The 18,653-nt window shown below is 33.3% G+C and overlaps 1 protein-coding gene across 1 annotated transcript; it reads right to left on the reverse strand.

The window, feature by feature from the left end:
- Positions 1-14,060: 14,060 nt before the first annotated feature.
- LOC139494791 (uncharacterized) lies at positions 14,061-16,422 on the reverse strand. Its single transcript, XM_071282980.1, has 3 exons — positions 16,068-16,422; positions 15,157-15,224; positions 14,061-14,415 (listed from the first exon to the last, which is right to left on the reverse strand). The coding sequence occupies exons 1-3, from the start codon at positions 16,242-16,244 to the stop codon at positions 14,310-14,312; spliced, it is 351 nt and encodes a 116-aa protein (XP_071139081.1). The 5' UTR covers positions 16,245-16,422; the 3' UTR covers positions 14,061-14,309.
- Between the last annotated feature and the right edge of the window lie 2,231 nt (positions 16,423-18,653).

The following is an 18,653-nucleotide window of genomic DNA, read 5'->3' on the forward strand; positions in this document are numbered from 1 at the left end:
GGAATGTAAACATAACAAGTATATTTTTGAAGACATTTTTTTTTACCCAAAACTCGTTTCATATTACTTTAAGTGAACTCTAGCCAAGGAACTTTAAGGAATTTTATTTTTCATTGCAGATTTTGGATACAAAGAAAAAAATTATAATCTATATGGATCCTCTTAATAGCGAGTTCCATCAAACAAGAAGAATGAAGTTCCACCTGAGAAACTTTAAGTAAGAAATACAATTTCTGACTTGAACCATTGCATCAAATACAAATAACCAACCCAAAACATTTTACTGGATTTGAAAAAATAAATTGATGGATTTTTTATAATAAACCAGGTTTCTTTGTTCGTCAATGTCCTTGCTGATTGATTTGGCTTCATTTTTCAGATATGTCTTGCTTTGAGTGCTTGTCTTACAAACAAAATAGTTTTCATACCTTCCAATTGTTTCGAGTTGAATGCAGCTGATGAGAGGTTACCCCTCGAAATAGACATATACTACATAGCACATTAACAGTCAATGTTAACATCTTGTTATTTTTATACGACCCCGAAATGTTTTTTTGCGTCGTATACTGCAATCATACTGTCGTCTTCGTCGTTCAAATAGACATTCAGTTTCTTGACAATAAGTTTTTTCACCGCAAGGTTCAAAACCGCTAAAGGAATGTTGGGATTTATTCTGGGAGTTATGGTCCCAATTGTTTAGGAATTGGGGGCCTAAAATAGCATGTTTGTAGTTTTTAAACAATAACTTGTGTTTTAGTGAATGAATATCTCTGAAAATATACCACAAGTTTCCATACAATGGATGGTTAGTGTTGACTTGCATTTACCTCCTTTACACTGATTATAAATTATGTATTAAGAAATGTTAGGTTTTGGACTAATTGGCAAAAAAGGGCGGTGGTAGTAGTAGTAGTTTTCATTTTTTGTCTTCCAAATTTTCACGGATTCCTAAACTGCTTCGTCAATTTTTATTATACTGTGCACAATGGAAGGATACCATATGGAGATGTACATGAAAAAACGTAGTTGTTTTAAATTAAATAAGGGGGGGGGGGTAAAAAAAGGTGAATTTCAAACAAAAATATATTTAAGTCAATTGGCGAAAAAATTGGTAAAGTGGCGAAAAATATTTTGTTTTCGCGAAAGAGATGGCGAAAAAAATAATTGATTCAGGGGTAACCCTGCAAATCACAATGTTTCTTTAACGATCGGATTTTGCTCAAATAAATTAAATGTGTTCACGTTATCTGAAAATTGAAGTATGCTTATTTGTCATTGTATTAAATCAAGAGGAACTAAAATAGAGACTATGATTGCTTGTCTTATATTTCATGGGCAATATTTTAAGGTTAATTGTATCATGTTTTTTATTCATAGAAAATGATTTCTATGTTTATGTGGGCTATTGTTTGAATAAAGATTTAACAAAAAGAGACTTTAGTTTTGTTTGTTATTTATTTTTATTAGGAATTTATATATTATTAATGAATCAATGGATAATAAAAATGTTGACAAAGTACTGTATCATGTTGTTATTCTTGAAAATGATTGTTTGTTATGATTATTTGTCATAGTTTGCATCAACAGTAACCAAAACAGATAATTATAAAACGAATGGTACTGGGCTCTCTTTAGAGATTGCAAAAGAATTGCCCATACCATATTTAACGAAAATGTACAACTGAAACTGAAAATTTGGGGTTTAAAGATGAAGCAGAATGGTGTGAACTAATCAGGAATTGGTATAGCGCAATTGACGAGACAGGGAATTTCAAGGACAAGAGGATTGCTTGGCTGTTTGAAGAATTTAGTGTTAGAATAATTTGCTTTTATTTGTAGTTTACACAATAACAAGTTATAGATAAAGTTGGATGTATTTCCCCATAAACAATCATTCTTTTTACCAAGCAATACTCACAGAATGATTTTTTTCATCCCGAATCAAACATTAAAACTAGTAACAAGATCATGTAAAAGAGATGTCATTAAAAAGTTATATGCAATCAAAAGCAAACGGCAGCAGCTCTCTGAAATGGTTATTAATTTTATACTAAATAATTAATTATTCATGATATATCAAAACAAAGGGGATATTGAAATAATAGAATATGGCCTGTACGTTATAGTAGAGCACATGCGTGGTGGCCACACCCATTGTATTAGTTCATGATGTGGGTTTTTAAAGACGGAGCAAATTTATTAGCACAAAAATTTACCTCATGGAGAAGACTTGACGTCTGATTTATTACGGACAGATCTGGAAAGGATATTTTGGAGAATGAGTCAGTCAATCCAAGGAAGCTTACATACTCATCAAGATCATAAGAAAACGAGAAATTTAACAACATGAACTTCATTTTACAGTTTCCATTAATTCAGTTCTCATCAGCAAGCTTTGGCTACATGGTAGATGATAATATCTAACAAAAGAAAAAAAGGTTATGCCGATGTTACTCAAGCGTTGTACCACGTATGAGAGACGGAACAGTCATGATAGTTCATCTGGTGGAAGTTCTTTTATATCACCAGTTGTAAGATGTTAATGAATTTCAATAGGTCTGAATTAATGGTCATTGAACGGGAATTTGAAGTAAGAGGAACCATACGCTAGTATGTAGAACTTGTGATCTGCAATGTCTGTTTACAGTTTCTTCCACAAAATATGCTGCGGCTATTTACACCGATACCCACACACACTTATGGTAAAAATACTTTGTCATATATTTACAATGTTTCTGTGCTTTTCTTTCGATGATTAAAAGTCAAGTCACAATAATTCTCTCTCTCAGTATATATTTACACATGTTATCTTTTGATTACGATTCCCCGTACCTAGCAGTATGTGTATGTATGCCTTAACAGTGAGAATGACTCATTTCTTTAAAATATCAACAGCACTAAGTGACACTTTTTTTTGTACGTAACAGAAAAATATGTGTCGTTTACAGTATACGAGTTGCAAGTTTATAAGAAAGCCGAGTGTGAGTTACAAAAGTATCAAATTAGTTAAAAAGCCAAACAAATACAAAGTTGAAGAGCATTGAGGACCCAAAATTCTAAAAAGTTGTGCAAATATGGCTAAGGTAATCTACCCATTGGGTAAGAAAATCCTTAGTTTTTCGAAAAATTCAACGTTTTATAAACAGAATATTTATAATATGACCATATAATTGATATTTATGTCAACTCCGAAGTGCTAACTACTGGGCTGGTGATACCCTCGGGGACGAAACGTCGAATTGTGTAAATATGTGAAAACTAAAATATTTTAATTTTTTGTTGAACCTGTTGAACATTTTGGAATGATGATTGTTTATAGAAATGTCCATAGTGTTGTTGATTATTGCACCAACCCCTTACAACCCCCTGAGGGGTTCATGCTTGTATATTGGCGAGTTTTGGAGGTGTCTATGGGCCACTCAATATTTCTCGGCCGGAAGTCAGAATAAAATTCTCGGAACGTCTCGAAAGTTTTGGGTCATTTATGCAGTTCTAAACAGGTTGTTATCTACGTGTTTGATATGGTCACTTGATGGCCGTGATGGTCTTTGACGAAGCAATTATATTTGTGTTAAAACGACCACTGTACATTGTGTGCATCTGGGTCAATTATAACGTTTCTCGATAACATGTAAACTAATTATGTTTGAAGATTAACCACGGGATACTGACAGTGTATTTCATCATAGACTTGCGTGGAGAACATTCTGGGTAACTATTTATATTAGATCGGAAAACAGAAAAATAATATTCTTATCAAACTTATTTAATTCAATCGGAATGAAAGAAATATATACCAAATGTATACTGTATTTATGTTTCTGAAGAAACTAACAATGATTGAAATCAGAATATTTTCAGAGTAACAATTAAGGAATAAGTATTTTATATGACAATATACTCTGTTTTGGTATTTTAAATATTCATTTGTGAAGGAAACATAAAAATCACTAGAACACACCCGTGATATCGCGGGTCCGTGACTGAATTAAAGTATATAACTATGCGCAAGCCTTATCTTAGTATTAGTACTGTCATCTGATAAAGTCATGCCGATTATAAGATACACAATTTTCTCTGCTTTCAAATCTTTCTGTTTGAACCCGTCGAACAGGAACTTATCAATTATTGGTAATATTAAATATTTGGAAAACAAAAGGTCCTGGAATGGAGTATTTTTTAATCAACAGTATTGTCCTATATTAGTTATTAATAAAGTTGAATTCTTTGATTCGCTGTTTTACGTCATGCCCGCTAACAAATTGAAACTTATTTTTAGTCCAGATTTTTAGTATTCGTATTGTTATCTTAGAAAGTCTTACGGATTAAAATACTACAATAGGTAACAATTTGACAATTTAGTAGTGTCAACCCTGTGATTATGACCCGTTTATATAACATATTAATCCTGAATACACCGTTTGGTGGTGCGCTTGTCAGATGCGGAACGTACAGATAAGGTAATAGGTAACAGGTGATTATACTATTGGTATCGGTATCGGACTCGACCCGGAACTTCCTAATTATTGGCAACATTAATTACGTCGAAAACAAAAGGGCCTGGAGTGGTGTAATTTTTAATCTACACCTTTGTACTATATTAGTTGTATATAAGGTTGAATTCTTTGATTCGTCGTTTTTACGTGATGACGGCTGACAAATTGAACCTCGTAATTTTAGTATTATAGATATGTAAATAAATTCTTGCGTCATACAAAAGAAATGTTTACAAACAATACTTATTATATTTCTACGTTTATTTTTTCATACAATTTTTTTATTTAGGTTTTATGAGTAATTATTATTTATTTTTTTGTATTGTAATATATCCATAAAACGGAAAGTAAGATAAATTTATTAAATATTACAACATATATATGACATAACAAAAAGTGGTGTACATGTATTTTCAAGATTGGAAACCTGTAACTGCAGAGCCTTCCCCCCTCCCTGTTTTGTTGATTATATATATATATATATATATGAACTGCAAGAATATATGTTATCATTACCTTCCTTGAAGACAATCACCTGAATCCTTGAAACAAGGACTTTCCAACTTCCAGGAATTCTGTGTGCTGATTGAATAAGCCTTTGGACCATCTTTGCTTTGCTTTTTAACAGCCTGGCAATTTTCACATCAATCACAGAACATAGACCTCTTTTTTCTGCCTCTTCCCTCAGGCCACATTGATCGGCAAGTTCTTTAATTACCCTTTGCTAGAGTAGGGTAATTGGGAATTTGACCCTTTTCCGCTCCTTGTTTTGAAGCGCAATACTGACAGCGGCTATGCCTGGGCTCATATAACTTATTAAGCATTCTATTTTTCAATCAGAACTATCATGACTTTTATCTTGGTTTGTTGCCTCACTCTCTGGCACATCCATGTTTTGGTGAGGATCAATAACAATGGGGGAAAGAAGCGTATGTTTAGGGGATGGATTGATTGTTGGTTGCTTAACGTCCAGTGGCAAATATTTTATGCATATTCAGGACGAGAACAAGTTCACAATAAATACAATAGGTACATGTAGGTTGCTACAATATATGCCACCTGTGATGATGGTCTGGAAAAATTGGACTGCCACTAGAAAATGAGGGTATATTGGACAGGGACACAAATTTTGCCTTGCAACAGGCCACCCGCGGACCCCTCAAAGAGTTGTCGCAAGGGTTCTTAACGTTCAAAGAGCATGGCACTCTCTTTACACGAGGCATCGGATTTAACGTCCGCCTTCTGAACGGACGTGACTGCGAACTTGATACATCCCGCACAGCCAAACGGACACCCCCTTTCGGCAAGCGTTTTACTGCCGGTCGGGAGAAGACCAAGTGACCATATTTCTATACCCCAGTCACCATTGGGGTGGTTAAGGTGATGGTCTTTGATGGGTATGTAACAGAAATAAAAGTAAGCAACACTATATTAGCAGTGGTAGGACCCCAATTTTCAGTGCTCTTCAATTTTTTACCAACAATCGAAAACTTTCGAAATTCTAACGTTCCAATTTTCAATAACTGATACTAGTAACAGTAACTCCTTATTAAAATATCCTGTGTTAAGATAAAATATCAGTTAGTTAAAAAACGAATGAAAAATGTGTGGTTTATAAACTACAAATATATCAAATTTATTACGAAACTTACTTTAACCAATCAGCCTGAAATGGCAACTAGTTGGTCTTAGACCAACAAACCAATTTTGCCAATATCCCCCATATCTATGGGGGTTGGCGCTAAAAACGTTTTAATGTGAGTCTCGTCGACTTCAAATGGGGCTATTTCCATAATCTGGAATTAGATTTAAAAATAAAAGATATATAATCTTTACATAGTCATTATTACTTAATTATGCAAACATTAAATAGATAAATAATTCATAGAATTTTTCTTGTTATTTTTGATTTATCTATAATACTAAAATTATGAGGTCCAATTTGTCAGCCGTCATCGGGTAAAAACGACAAATCAAAGAATTCAACTCTATGTAGAACTAATATAGGACAATGGTGTAGATTAAAAATTACACCACTCCAGACCCTTTTGTTTTCCACATAATTAATATTGCCAATAATTAACAAGTTCCGGGTCAAATCCGATACCGATACCAATAGTATATTCACCTGTTAGCTATTACCTTATCTGTACGTTCCGCATTTGACAGGCGCACCATCAAACGGTGCAGTTAGGATTTTGCTATATACACGGGTCATAATCAAAGGGCTGACACTATTAAATTCTATCATTGTCAAATTGTTCCCTATTGTAGTTTTATTCAGCAATCAGCAAGACTTTCTAAGATAACTAATATAGGACAATGCTGTTGATTAAAAAATACTCCATTCCTGGATAGCCAGGACCTTTTGTTTTCCAAATAATTAATATTACCAATAATTGATAAGTTCCAGGTCGACGGGTTCAAACAGAAAGATTTGAAAGCAAAAAAAAACTGTATCTTATAATCGACATGACTTTATCAGATGACAATACCAATTACTAAAATAAGGCTTAGGCATAGTTATATACTTAAAGTCAGTCACGGACCCGCGATATCACGGGTGTGTACTTGTGTATTCAAAAATTTCAAAAGTTTAAAAAAATCAAAGTATATTTATTGTCAAAACGATATATCACGGTTGAAAGGGTTGGGCAATTCTGTGTATACGAGTTTTTGGCGACCAATTGTCCAATTCGAAACTATATCATGTACGTAAATATAGGTTATTTGTTGTTGTTCTTTAAGTGCCGGCAGCCGTTTCAAAACAGGAGATTTCCAGGCAGTTAAGCTGCCTTATGCGAGCACCCTGGATTTGTGTGCTGCCAAATAAATGCTCAAATACGTGCCATTGTTATTATCTAGCTGGCTACTATATTATTTGTAACTTATTGGACAGTTGTTTTTATACTTTTCATTCTGGATTACAAAAAAATATGACCAGAAAAACCTTAAATGATCGTCGATTTTCCCAAAATTTTGAAGTTGCACATAGGAAGCAGAGCACATAAGGAATCCTTATGTTGTTTATTATCCCCTGAGCGTTTGGCTAAGATGTCAAAGAACAAATGTATGAAATACCTAATCGCCGAAAATCTCTAAAGACAAGTAGTTAAGATTTCCCAAAATTGCAAAAGTCGTAGGAATATTTTTTGTCGTCAATGTCAATACGTAGTCAACTACGTATATAAGTTCAACAGATCACGTTGTTGGCGGCAATTTTGAATTTAAGAGAAGTCGAAATTTTCGTATCTTTTCAATTTGGACGCAGGAGTTCAAATTAAGCGGCTCCCCAAGGGTGACTAGGGTATAGAAATATGGTCACTTGGTCTTCTCCCGACCGGCAGTAAAACGATTGCCGAAGTGGGGCGTCCGTTTGACTGTGCGGGATGTATCAAGTTCGCAGTCATGTCCGGTCAGAAGGGGGACGTTAAATCCGATGCCTCGTGTACCTCTTTTACAGAAACACAACTGTTTCGGCCAGCGAGGAGCGGAACCACTGGAAGGACCATAAGTAAACAGCAGGTGAGAACCTGGACAGGTCAATTTGTTTGCAACGCAACAAGAACACCATCTTCGTCTGAAAAAATTTCATTACAATCTGCAGGATTAGGTCATAAAAAGATACAGTTCCGGCTAGACGACAACGAAGAAGAAGTTTATAAGATTTTGTCCACAGAAGAAAAGGGGTTTCCTCAGTTGTACAACATCGGTACTTCTACTTCATTGCACCATCAACTGCAGGGAACTCCAACGCCTAAACTGCAAATGGGTCGTTGAGTCATTACAGAAGATAATAGGCAGCCAGGCAAAGATATACATACGCCCGATTCAGAGAAATCTAAAAGTTATTGCCAATTCAGAGCCAGAAGCAACATCATGATCATTTATCCTTACAAGTGTCTTAAAATCTGGTATTTTGTTTTTGATTTTATGTTGTAAAGCAGTGTTTAAACATTTCTCGAGTGACCTTAATTTGTAGTTCTGTTTATGTCTGTAACTTGGTTCAGTGTTTTTTTCGAATGGTGACCCAATGGATTCAAATTTTTCTCCGTTACAAAATGATTGGGATTTGTGTTTGCATTTACATTTAATTTTGTTAGTTTTATATTAAACTTATCTGTGTTTGTATTGAACATGATGTAGGACATTATGATATTTTTTTCTCCTTTTTATACGATATTTACTTGTTTTGCAGAATCACTGGGGTAAATGCAGTTTCGGTCATCAGCTTTATGAGAATGGCTAACGAATTTGTGATTGATGTAGAGGAAGCGAAAAAGATGTAAAGAAATTAAAAAAATACAAATTAAAGACCTTTATGGCGACAAACAATGCAACGTACATTATTGCAAAGTCCCAACTGAGTTACCTCGCTAAATATGTAAAACATAGGAGTGAAGTACATGTAAAAAAGAGCATCGTATATGCGTGTGTGGGGTAAGTACCAAAAGGTTCGCGAAAAGACAATGCAAACGTGTGGGATTATTTACTTTAAAAAGTTTGAATTTAGACAAATTTTAGTAGATTTTTTTTAAAGTGCATAGGGAAACAATGCATTAACAGACTTTTTAAATTCATAACTCTTTATAATAATACAAAGCTGGATCATAAAATGTATGTTGTCTGCTCTATGGTTGGGTAGTCATGGCTTTAACACATTCTCCATTCCCTTTCTCAAAGGCGTAGGTCCAGTAAGACCGACCACATTTTGGCCCCAAAATATAGCAGTTTTACAAAGTTTTTAAAATGTAAACTTTCAATTATTTATTGTACAGTAGAATGTTTCTGCTACATAAATATGTGCTGTTTTTGACATAACATTGCACATATTTCGAGTACTAGCACCATAAAGTCATGTTAAATTACTGAAACCTTCACAATTATAGCAATTTAGTTAAATTTTAGACGGTTTCCATGTAAAACAAAAGTGGCCACATTCGTGTTCATCCTTAATACTGATTGATTGTTGATTGCTTAACGTCCAGGGGCAAATGTTTCATGCATATTCAGGACGAGAACAATTAGCTTTTTGCCACCATCTCTTTCTTCAGGCCACTATGAATATTCTCGTATAATTAGCTTTTTGCCACCATATAACTGTCCCCATACATTATTGGTATAATGCATTCAAAACAAAACCCCTCTCCAATGCAGTTAATCAAATAGCAGATTTTCTATATTGCAGATTATATATGGTACTCGAAGAACTGATGGCATTGGCATAACTGATGGTGAAAGAATAGAAAGACTGTGGTCCTATTTAGGAGGCTTTGCTAATATATCAGAAGAAATGTCCCCAGAAAACATGTGATCTACTTACTGATGCTCTGATCCACTATGGAAGAAAAGTACATGTATTTAAGATATGTATCAATTTTTTTTTAAAGATGGAAGTAAGCTTTAACGGTGGGTGGCAGAAAAGGGGTACAGGATGGAATTATAATAGTTATACAGGTGAGAACTTCTCTGGTTTTTTTTACCTGTATGAAAAGAAGAAAGATGTGGTATTATTGCTAAATCAAGACATCTATTCCCTATAAACCAAAACATTTAACTATTAACATCTATATGTCCCACCATGATCTTGAACAATATTGCAAAGCAAGCTCTAATAAAATCAAATTAAAACAACTAAATTGTATCTTCTTGTGAGGTGGGATGTATAGAGACACAGACTCGTTAATTGTTATCTCTATAGAAGTCTCTCTTCACTAGCCTATTACCTGTCGATATATTTATTTTTGGCATTGCACAATTCATGTCTTCTCTGACTGTTTATGACGTTAAGATACTAAATCCCTGGGATGTGTTTCAGTTGATTTTAGTCTCCGATGCATAATTTTTTATTTTTAATTGTTTTTTTTGCTTTTAACTAGCTGTCAGTAATTGCGAGTACTCTCATCGTATTTTCTTGATAATTCGACCGGTTGATACTGTATATAATGCTTTTTTGTTATTTTAAACTTCCCAAGGGTGACTGGGGAATAGAAACCTGGTCATTTGGTCTTCTCCCGACCGGCAGTAAAACGCTTGCCGAAGTAGGGCGTCTGTTTGGCTGTATCAAGTTCGCAGTCACGTCCGGTCAGAAAACGTTAAATCCGATGTCTCGTGTAGAGAATTCCACGCTCTCTGCACGTTAAGAACCCTTGCAACAACTCTTTGATAGGTCTGTAGGTGGCCTGTTGTAAGGCAAAATTTCTGTCCCTATCCAATATACTCTTATTTTCCAGTGGCAGTCCAAATTTCCCCGACCATCATCCCAGATGGCCTCTACTGTGACCAGACCTACCTATTGTATTTATGGTGAACTTGTTCTCTTCCTGAATATGTATGAAATATTTGCCACTGGACGTTAAGCAACTAACAATCAATCAATCTTATTCTATATTTATACGGATCTTGATTATTTGGAATATCTCAAAACTTCACTTCTTACTTCATCTGTATAAACTTCAAGATTTACCTGTATTATGAAAACCGGTTTGTTTTCTAAAGTGAATATTTTCGAAAGGTTAAGGATTATGTACCCTTGTGTTGCCTTAATGCTAACCTTATGGAAATTTTATATAAAATCCACAGCCTTTATCCTTTTTCTATCATATTTGGTAATTTGATGATCGATAGATATAGGATTATTGCATGCAGTGCTACCATTGATTTCTTTAAAACAAGTTTATTAATGTAGTTATTGGTTAGAACAAATAAAAATATGGACCAAATCAAGTACACCTTTTAGGGTGCGCTCGGTTTTAGTGACTCAGCACGAGGTATTTTGGAATTTACAGGTTGTTTAGAACTTTTTGCAAAAAATGAACACTAGCACATCATAGAAAAGCAAGTGAGTAATTTATGTTTCAAATTTTATAACAAAAATCTCTGTATTTAAAGCTGTAGATTTTCTATAAAAATCTTGTTTTATTTGCCCCAAAGTACTCTTTGTTTCCCCCTAGTATATGTTCAAAATGGCCTGTCTCTATTATGCATTATATCTGTAGTTTTGATACAATTGATGTTTGAAAATTCGTACAAAAATGGCTACAGAAGGGTACATAAACCTTAACTATTTCGCAATGGTGTCTTGACATGGCTTTGTTTGGACTTGTTTGTTTGCTTTTTGTCCTTGAATTTGTGTCCCTAATATTTTATTAACTGTGCATTTGCATTCAGATATCGCCGATCAAATTTATTCGTTCATGGTGTATTAATTTACGTTTTTTGATTGAGTTAAGTCTGCCAATTGATATTTTATCGTGTGGATTTCTATGTTGTGATGTTATGCTATAGTTTCAGAAAAGGGACACGGTTTGGATCCATTTAAACGTTTATTTGGTGGCTATATGGAACGCATCTATCCCATAAAAATAGATACTAAAGATACAGTTAAGTCAGTTTCATATCTTGACCTACATCTAGAAATTGACCTACAATGGTTTACTTTTTTAAAATTGATATTTGAATGGAGCGTTGTCTCATTGGCACTCACACCACATATTCCTATATTTTTATACAAATTACCGAAACAAGTATCTAAACAAACTTGATTATGTATTGGCCCACGAATGTTTGCATTATATCATCGGATTAGTTAGTGGACACAATTGTTAAAAATATATGTTTTAAACTCTTTGATGTTTAAATTTTTGCAAAAAGTACAACCCAGGGTTTACTTTTCAAGGCAAACGTAACAATATAACGATAGAACACTAACTCGACATTTGACCATAGGCTTTTTCCTCGAAACAAACATTTGTGGAATGGTGGATGGATTCATTGATTGCTTTATCGATTGATTGGCGGACAAGATTGGGTTTTTTGCAACAAGAAACGCACGAAGGTTTATCTTTTAAACCAAGGGACCGAAACCTGATAGATGGTCTCGCTTCGATATGTTGATGACCTGTGAGGACATCTCTATTTTGAAAGAATGAGTTTTGTTTTAGCAAGTTAAGATTCTATTTTTATAAATGCTTGCTTGGCTGTTTAGACACGGGAAGAATCATATTCGTTTTCTTATTAATGTTGGTCAATTCATTATTGAAAATCTGCATGCAAGATGGCACATTTCTTGTTAAAACTTGGTATCTTCCAATTCAGTTACTTGTAATGGCGTTTGTTTGATGATAAGTAAAAGAAACGTGCATCTACAACCTTTAGAAGCTAATCAATTAGGATTTGCTTTGTTATATTAAAAAGAGTTACATTTCGAGAATATATTTTACCTCTGTAATGCTCCAAGTCAAAATATTTTTATAAAATTTAGGCCAACAAACATTGAAGAAGAAACTTCAATCAAAACGGCAAAAACACCACCAAAATACCCAGTATGAAATAAGATTTACGCATCGGAGCGACACATTCCAGCTTACTGTTTACGAGTAAACACGTGTTGCATGCAATAAAATATTTGCCTCGTCATGTATTCCTTATTTCAAATACTTTAATGGGATTACTATCTGTAGTATCACATTGTCATGTTGGTCTTGTTTATGTTTCATCGGAGCCATGAGAAGTAGACAAATATGAAACGCAGGACAAAGGCGTTGACTATTATTATGCTCAAATTGCAAGACTAGTCTGTATTGCTAATTTGGATGCATATTTTGTACTTCTGTGAAATACCTATTGATTCAGACAGAATGTAGACGATCCAACCTCCAATTATTCGAAGAATGAGAAATTAAGTATACCCCATAGAGACGAGATGACTATAACAAGGACTGCTTCGTACACTGACACTCATACCTCATCTTATATATATATTGTGTGAAGATGTTCATTTTTCTCACAAATAAAACTATGCACGTCATCTTCCTAAATATTGCAAACGGTGTTTATAGATATTAAGTCATTTTAGCAAAAACAAACTCCATATTAAAATATATGGTCGCACTGATGACGAAAGGGTCAGAAAAATACTAAGAACTAGGAAACTGCAGTTACATTACAAGTGTATATAATAATTATGTATTGGTTTCTTTCATGACATAGTGCCAAGAACGCGAATGAACGGCGGATTTCCGTATAGGTAATACGAAAAGGTGGACTTCTTAAGCATATAGGGTCACCAATTTGAGTGAGTTTTTCGTTTCTTAGTTTAGCTCTTTATAGCGAGTTTGTAGTGCTCGTTTCGTTTCCTTGATGTATAAAGTCTTTTCAGTGATTTTAATTGTATTTAAGTGCAATTGCGATGTTAACGTGTTAATCTTTATAAAAAAAAATCTATAATAAAATGTTATCAATTTTAATTATCATTCACTGGCATCCTTTAGTCTGTTTTTTGGAATCCATTCTGAAATTTAAAAATTACACATTTAGCACTTTATATCATCAATGTAACACATCTTCGACAGTTCGTACAACACAAAACTATATGAATTTGATATAAAAGTGATGAAAAAAAGCATATTTTATTTTACCTTGCATTTTAAGAAAAAGCAGTCACGTTTATTTTGATAATACAAATACTAAACTAAAGACGCGATATTCTCATTTTAAATTTGGAAAATGTCACAATAGACGCACTATTATTAGTCATTTACATTTTCATTTACGCATTTCTCACTGGTGCGTGATAGTTATAATATGCAAGAGAATCAATATATTTCAAAAGTATTCCAAAACATTCTTTTTACAGATTTTGTTTAATAATTATTCACAGAAACTTATTGACGCCATAACGATAAGTGAAGAGCAGTTTTGTTATTTTTCTTAACTAAACCGTTTCTGATGTCCGATTTTATGTGTAGAGAGAAACATATCGGACCAAAAGTAAAAAAATACTTACATTTCTATAACCTCTTCTCTCCTCCTTTAGGCGCGAATATTTGTGTTCTGAACAAATTGTCCAGATGGAAAGACTGCCATTAGCATATTCTTGGGTATGTTGAAGTACTCGTCCTCTACTTCTATTATATTGCTGAAATTCAAAAACAAGACCTATATTAATTTATATGAAATAGTATGTGCATAACATTGCCTTTTATATCTCCTTTTTCGCACTATTACATTTATTTTACTCCCATCGAGCTATATCACGTTTATCTTAAAATCTAAAAAAAAAAAAACATTATAGTTTCATAAACTTTACGTAGAAGTTTTATGGTCATTGCGAACGGCATTTTCGTGAGACTTGGAAATTCCATTGTGTATTAAGATAAACGATTGAAAGTAAATATTTAACATTTTTCCTATATTATTATTTGGTTACCTTGAAGAAAACATTTAGGACAAATACTTTTGACATGTGTTGTACAAATGTAAATGATATTTAGAAGTTCAAAACCTTCCATCAATAGAAATACACAAAATATTGAATGCAAAATTTGAAACAGTAGGTCTTTGGTATTTCTCACTATATTTTAAATGAATTTTTCAATTTTACGGATATATTTTCTCTCGTGTTTCGGAAAAATTGTTTTTAAAAAAACTTTCGCTTAACTCCTCGCATTCATTAAATTACACACTAATATTTTATGCATGAAAAGGGCCGGCACAGGTGTCGTGCGATACGTTAATCTATTAAATTGGGCTTTGCTGGATTTTTTTCTATGTACAAAAACAAAATCTTTCTTAATTCACGATAGCAATCAAATAAAATGAACTTTCTTAATTCACGATAGCAATCAAATAAAATGACGTGCCGCCAGGGAAAACGTACCTTTCAAACGAAACCGACTCTACGATCCCGTCAATGATTCCAGTATCCTCTTCCCTGTCTTCCAATAACTGCAATACAAATTAATTTCTGCTTTACTAAATACTAAATCATATTTAAAAAAAGATCCAATTCCTTGAATCAAGCTTTTGAATACATCCATCATATATATACAAGTCTAAATTGAAAACACGTTCAAACCTATGATTGCGTTGGATAAAAACCGCAATTTTTATACGCGTGAATGTAAAACAAATTTCGTTGTAGAAGGGTCTAAATACAGCACAAACAACATTTTCCAAAAAGACAAAAAAAGTGAAAAAGTATATTTAAACCAAACGCATTTGACTAACAGGTCGAACAACTGATGTTCTTTAACCCTGCTGACTGCCATTGGCAATTGCCAAAAGAAATTGATCACAAGATGTAACAAAATGGATCTTAATATAAATTCAATACTAAACAGAAAACAATGAACTGGTGGCCAAGATGTTATGCCACAAACATAAAGTGTCAATATACTTTTTGTACACCAGATCCGGATTTCGACAATAAATGTCTCTTCAGTGATGTTAGGAATCGAAACGGTATTTGGAAAGCTATATAATTTACCCTCAATATATATTATATATAATACGGAGGTATATGGGGAGGGTGTAGATCGTGCGAGGGCTGTATATAGCCATGCAAGGTCGTTAAAATCGTCCATCATATCATCAAACATGTTCAACACTGCCGTATTATTGAGTCTGTCCAAAGTAAGGAGCCTCTTGCCGTTACAAGTTTTGAATGTGTTTTTAATGATTTTATTTTTTTTTATTTAGAGTTTAGTATAACGTTCATTGTCGTTCTTCGTTTGATCATAGGATAAAACTTAATGAAAAAAGATGAAAACGAATAAGTATACGAAATACCTCAAAGGTTGTTGACGGAGAGGCGTTATAGCATCTGCAGTCATGAAAATCATTGGTGGGAACATCATTTTTTATCCGGTAGATCTTTCCGGCCTGGAGATGGCAGCCACCAACAGTATCTGCTAGTCCATTCCAGGCCGTCAACTTGGCTGTACGGCCATTATACTTTAGGTTCATTTCTCGCCTTTTGGAGCCATTGGCTATCTGTATTTCCCCTATCTACAATTCATGAATATTTAAGTTAACTTAGTTGGAATCAACTGTCCATCTCCATTCAATTGTAAAAGGTTATTATAGTATCAGATGAAAATAAATGTATATACTTTTTATAGTTTCTTGATTTTGAAACAAAATGTACAACATTGGAACTTAAAGGGTCGTTATCACTTTATAATCACAGCGAACATTTGAAAGATTGGGATTTGATTTTGTAACTACTAGCAAAAATTGTCATATATACACTCAAAACACTGGGAAATTATCTAGATAATAAAAATAGCATTATTGAGACGAAAAATCAAAGCTGTGGTTAAAATGTTATTTTGCACAGAAGGCGTTTCAAACAAAAGATATGTTGCGTAGAAGAATACTATTGTAAAACTGAGAGAATATAAAGTTGAAGACCCCAAAAATCTCATTTCTCTGGATTGAACAATATATGTACATGTATGTTGGTTACTATGTTATTCGTATTATAACATATTTGGTTAACATGATTAAAATATGTTATTATCTGTGGATATTACTCTGAAATAGTCGGTTTATATTGCGACTTAAGGAAGACATATCGACTTTTAACAATGAGCCTGAAATGGCAACTAGTTGGTCTTAGACCAAGAAACCAATTTTGCCAACATCCCTCAAATCTATCGGGGTTAGCGCAATTATTGCCTTAATGTGGGTCTCGTCCACTTCAAATGGGTCTATTTCCATAATCTGGAATTAGATTTAAAAATAAAAGATATATAAACGCAAGATTAACTTTACATAGTCATTATTACTTAATTGTGCAAACAATAAATAGATAAATAATTCATAGAAATGTTTTTGTAATATTTGATTTATGTATTCAAATATTCAAAAAGTAAAATTTAATCAAAACTAAATCATGTACGTAATATAGGTAATTTGTTTCTTTTCAGTGCCGGTAGCCGTTTCAAAACCAGAGATTTCTATAAATTGTAACTGAAAATCTTTTTTGCAATATTTTCTTAATTAACTTAAGAGGATAGTAGTACCTAGATTTTGTACAACAGATATGCGTATACACAAGGCTCGCCAATGAAGCTCGAATAAATAAATATTAAGGTCAAATGAAGTACGTAGTAAGTTTTGAAAATAAAGTCTTTATACATCTTCTGACATTTATGATAGGTAAAGATGTCCAGACATCTATGACCTAAGTGTAATATTACTTACTGTGGCATAATCTTTGTTAATGAACAGATTTTGGTGGTTGATCGTGTGTCCTTGGTTAGGAAATATATTTCTTTAACTGTTAGTTTGTACAGATTGCTGTTCAGATATACATAAGCATTTCCAATTAAGCCATATGGTGTCGGGCGGGGGTCACTCGTTTTACCCTGATGTCCTGAAGAAAGAATTATAAAAAAAGGTGATTTCTGTATGAATTTTATTACAAATCACAACTGGTCAAATGTAATAATATTAGCTTTTATAATCTAGTTTGAAAAGGTTTTGCATGACCCTATCAGATTCATCCATGTAAATCTCAGGAAAAGGCAACAATTTACCCCGTATTACATCTGAACGGACCCCTGACATAATCAGCCATAATACCAAATTAAAAAAATAGCGAAAGTAATATGCCAATTAAATGTGTAAACACTTCTGTAAATAACCCAAATTATACACAAACCATTAATTCTATGGAATAATAACAGACACATAACTTTGTAACAATGTACAACCATAAATTATTTTTAAGGTGTATGACAAAGGAAATATAAAAACTAATAAAAACCTTATTATCTGGTTTTCAAATAATGCTTTGCTACCACAAAATTAATAAGTGTTTTATCAAACAGTCTACAGTTTCTGTCAAATCTGTAAATGATCGACTTCCCTCGAAAATGTAGCAGTCAAGACTCTCCAAAATTTGTTTGAATGCAGTCGGTCAAATCTTGTAAATAGTACTTGTCCCTGCAAATAAAATTAAAATGGTTTACAATATTTCAAACTAGACTAACAATCCTGGGGTTTGGTATTATACTTCTAATGTGAAATGCTGTTATGTATTGAAACTCGACACATTATGAGACTTGGCGACCACAAATCTGAATCAGCAGTTAAGTCCTACATCAAGCGTCTCAGTAGTACTAAACATGAAATGTCAATTATTTTAAGTGTCAATTATTGAGTGCAACAATTTTGAAAGGTGAATTAATAGAAAAAGTGTTAAAACTCAGGATACAACAACATGTGAAAATGGCTTTGACTTTACTTTCTAATTATGTTATATTTGATTAAATATTACAGAACATTTCAAGCTACGAGTCAAATCAGACAAACATTCATAATATTGTTCCTATGTCATGAAGTTCAATATTGGGTGTCAAAATTAAC

This window comes from Mytilus edulis, chromosome 11 (genome assembly GCF_963676685.1).
Source record: "Mytilus edulis chromosome 11, xbMytEdul2.2, whole genome shotgun sequence".
NCBI classification, from domain to species: Eukaryota; Metazoa; Mollusca; class Bivalvia; order Mytilida; family Mytilidae; genus Mytilus; species Mytilus edulis.

What these genes read in the sequence shown, in the direction of transcription:
- LOC139494791 (XM_071282980.1), bottom strand. Translation starts at nt 16,244, where the DNA reads ATGAACCTAAAGTATAATGGCCGTACAGCCAAGTTGACGGCCTGGAAT. An exon ending in CTCCGTCAACAACCTTTGAG is followed by an intron (nt 15,225 to 16,067) that starts GTATTTCGTATA and finishes TTTGTATTGCAG; the next exon opens with TTATTGGAAGACAGGGAAGA. An exon ending in GAGTCGGTTTCGTTTGAAAG is followed by an intron (nt 14,416 to 15,156) that starts GTACGTTTTCCC and finishes TTTGAATTTCAG; the next exon opens with CAATATAATAGAAGTAGAGG.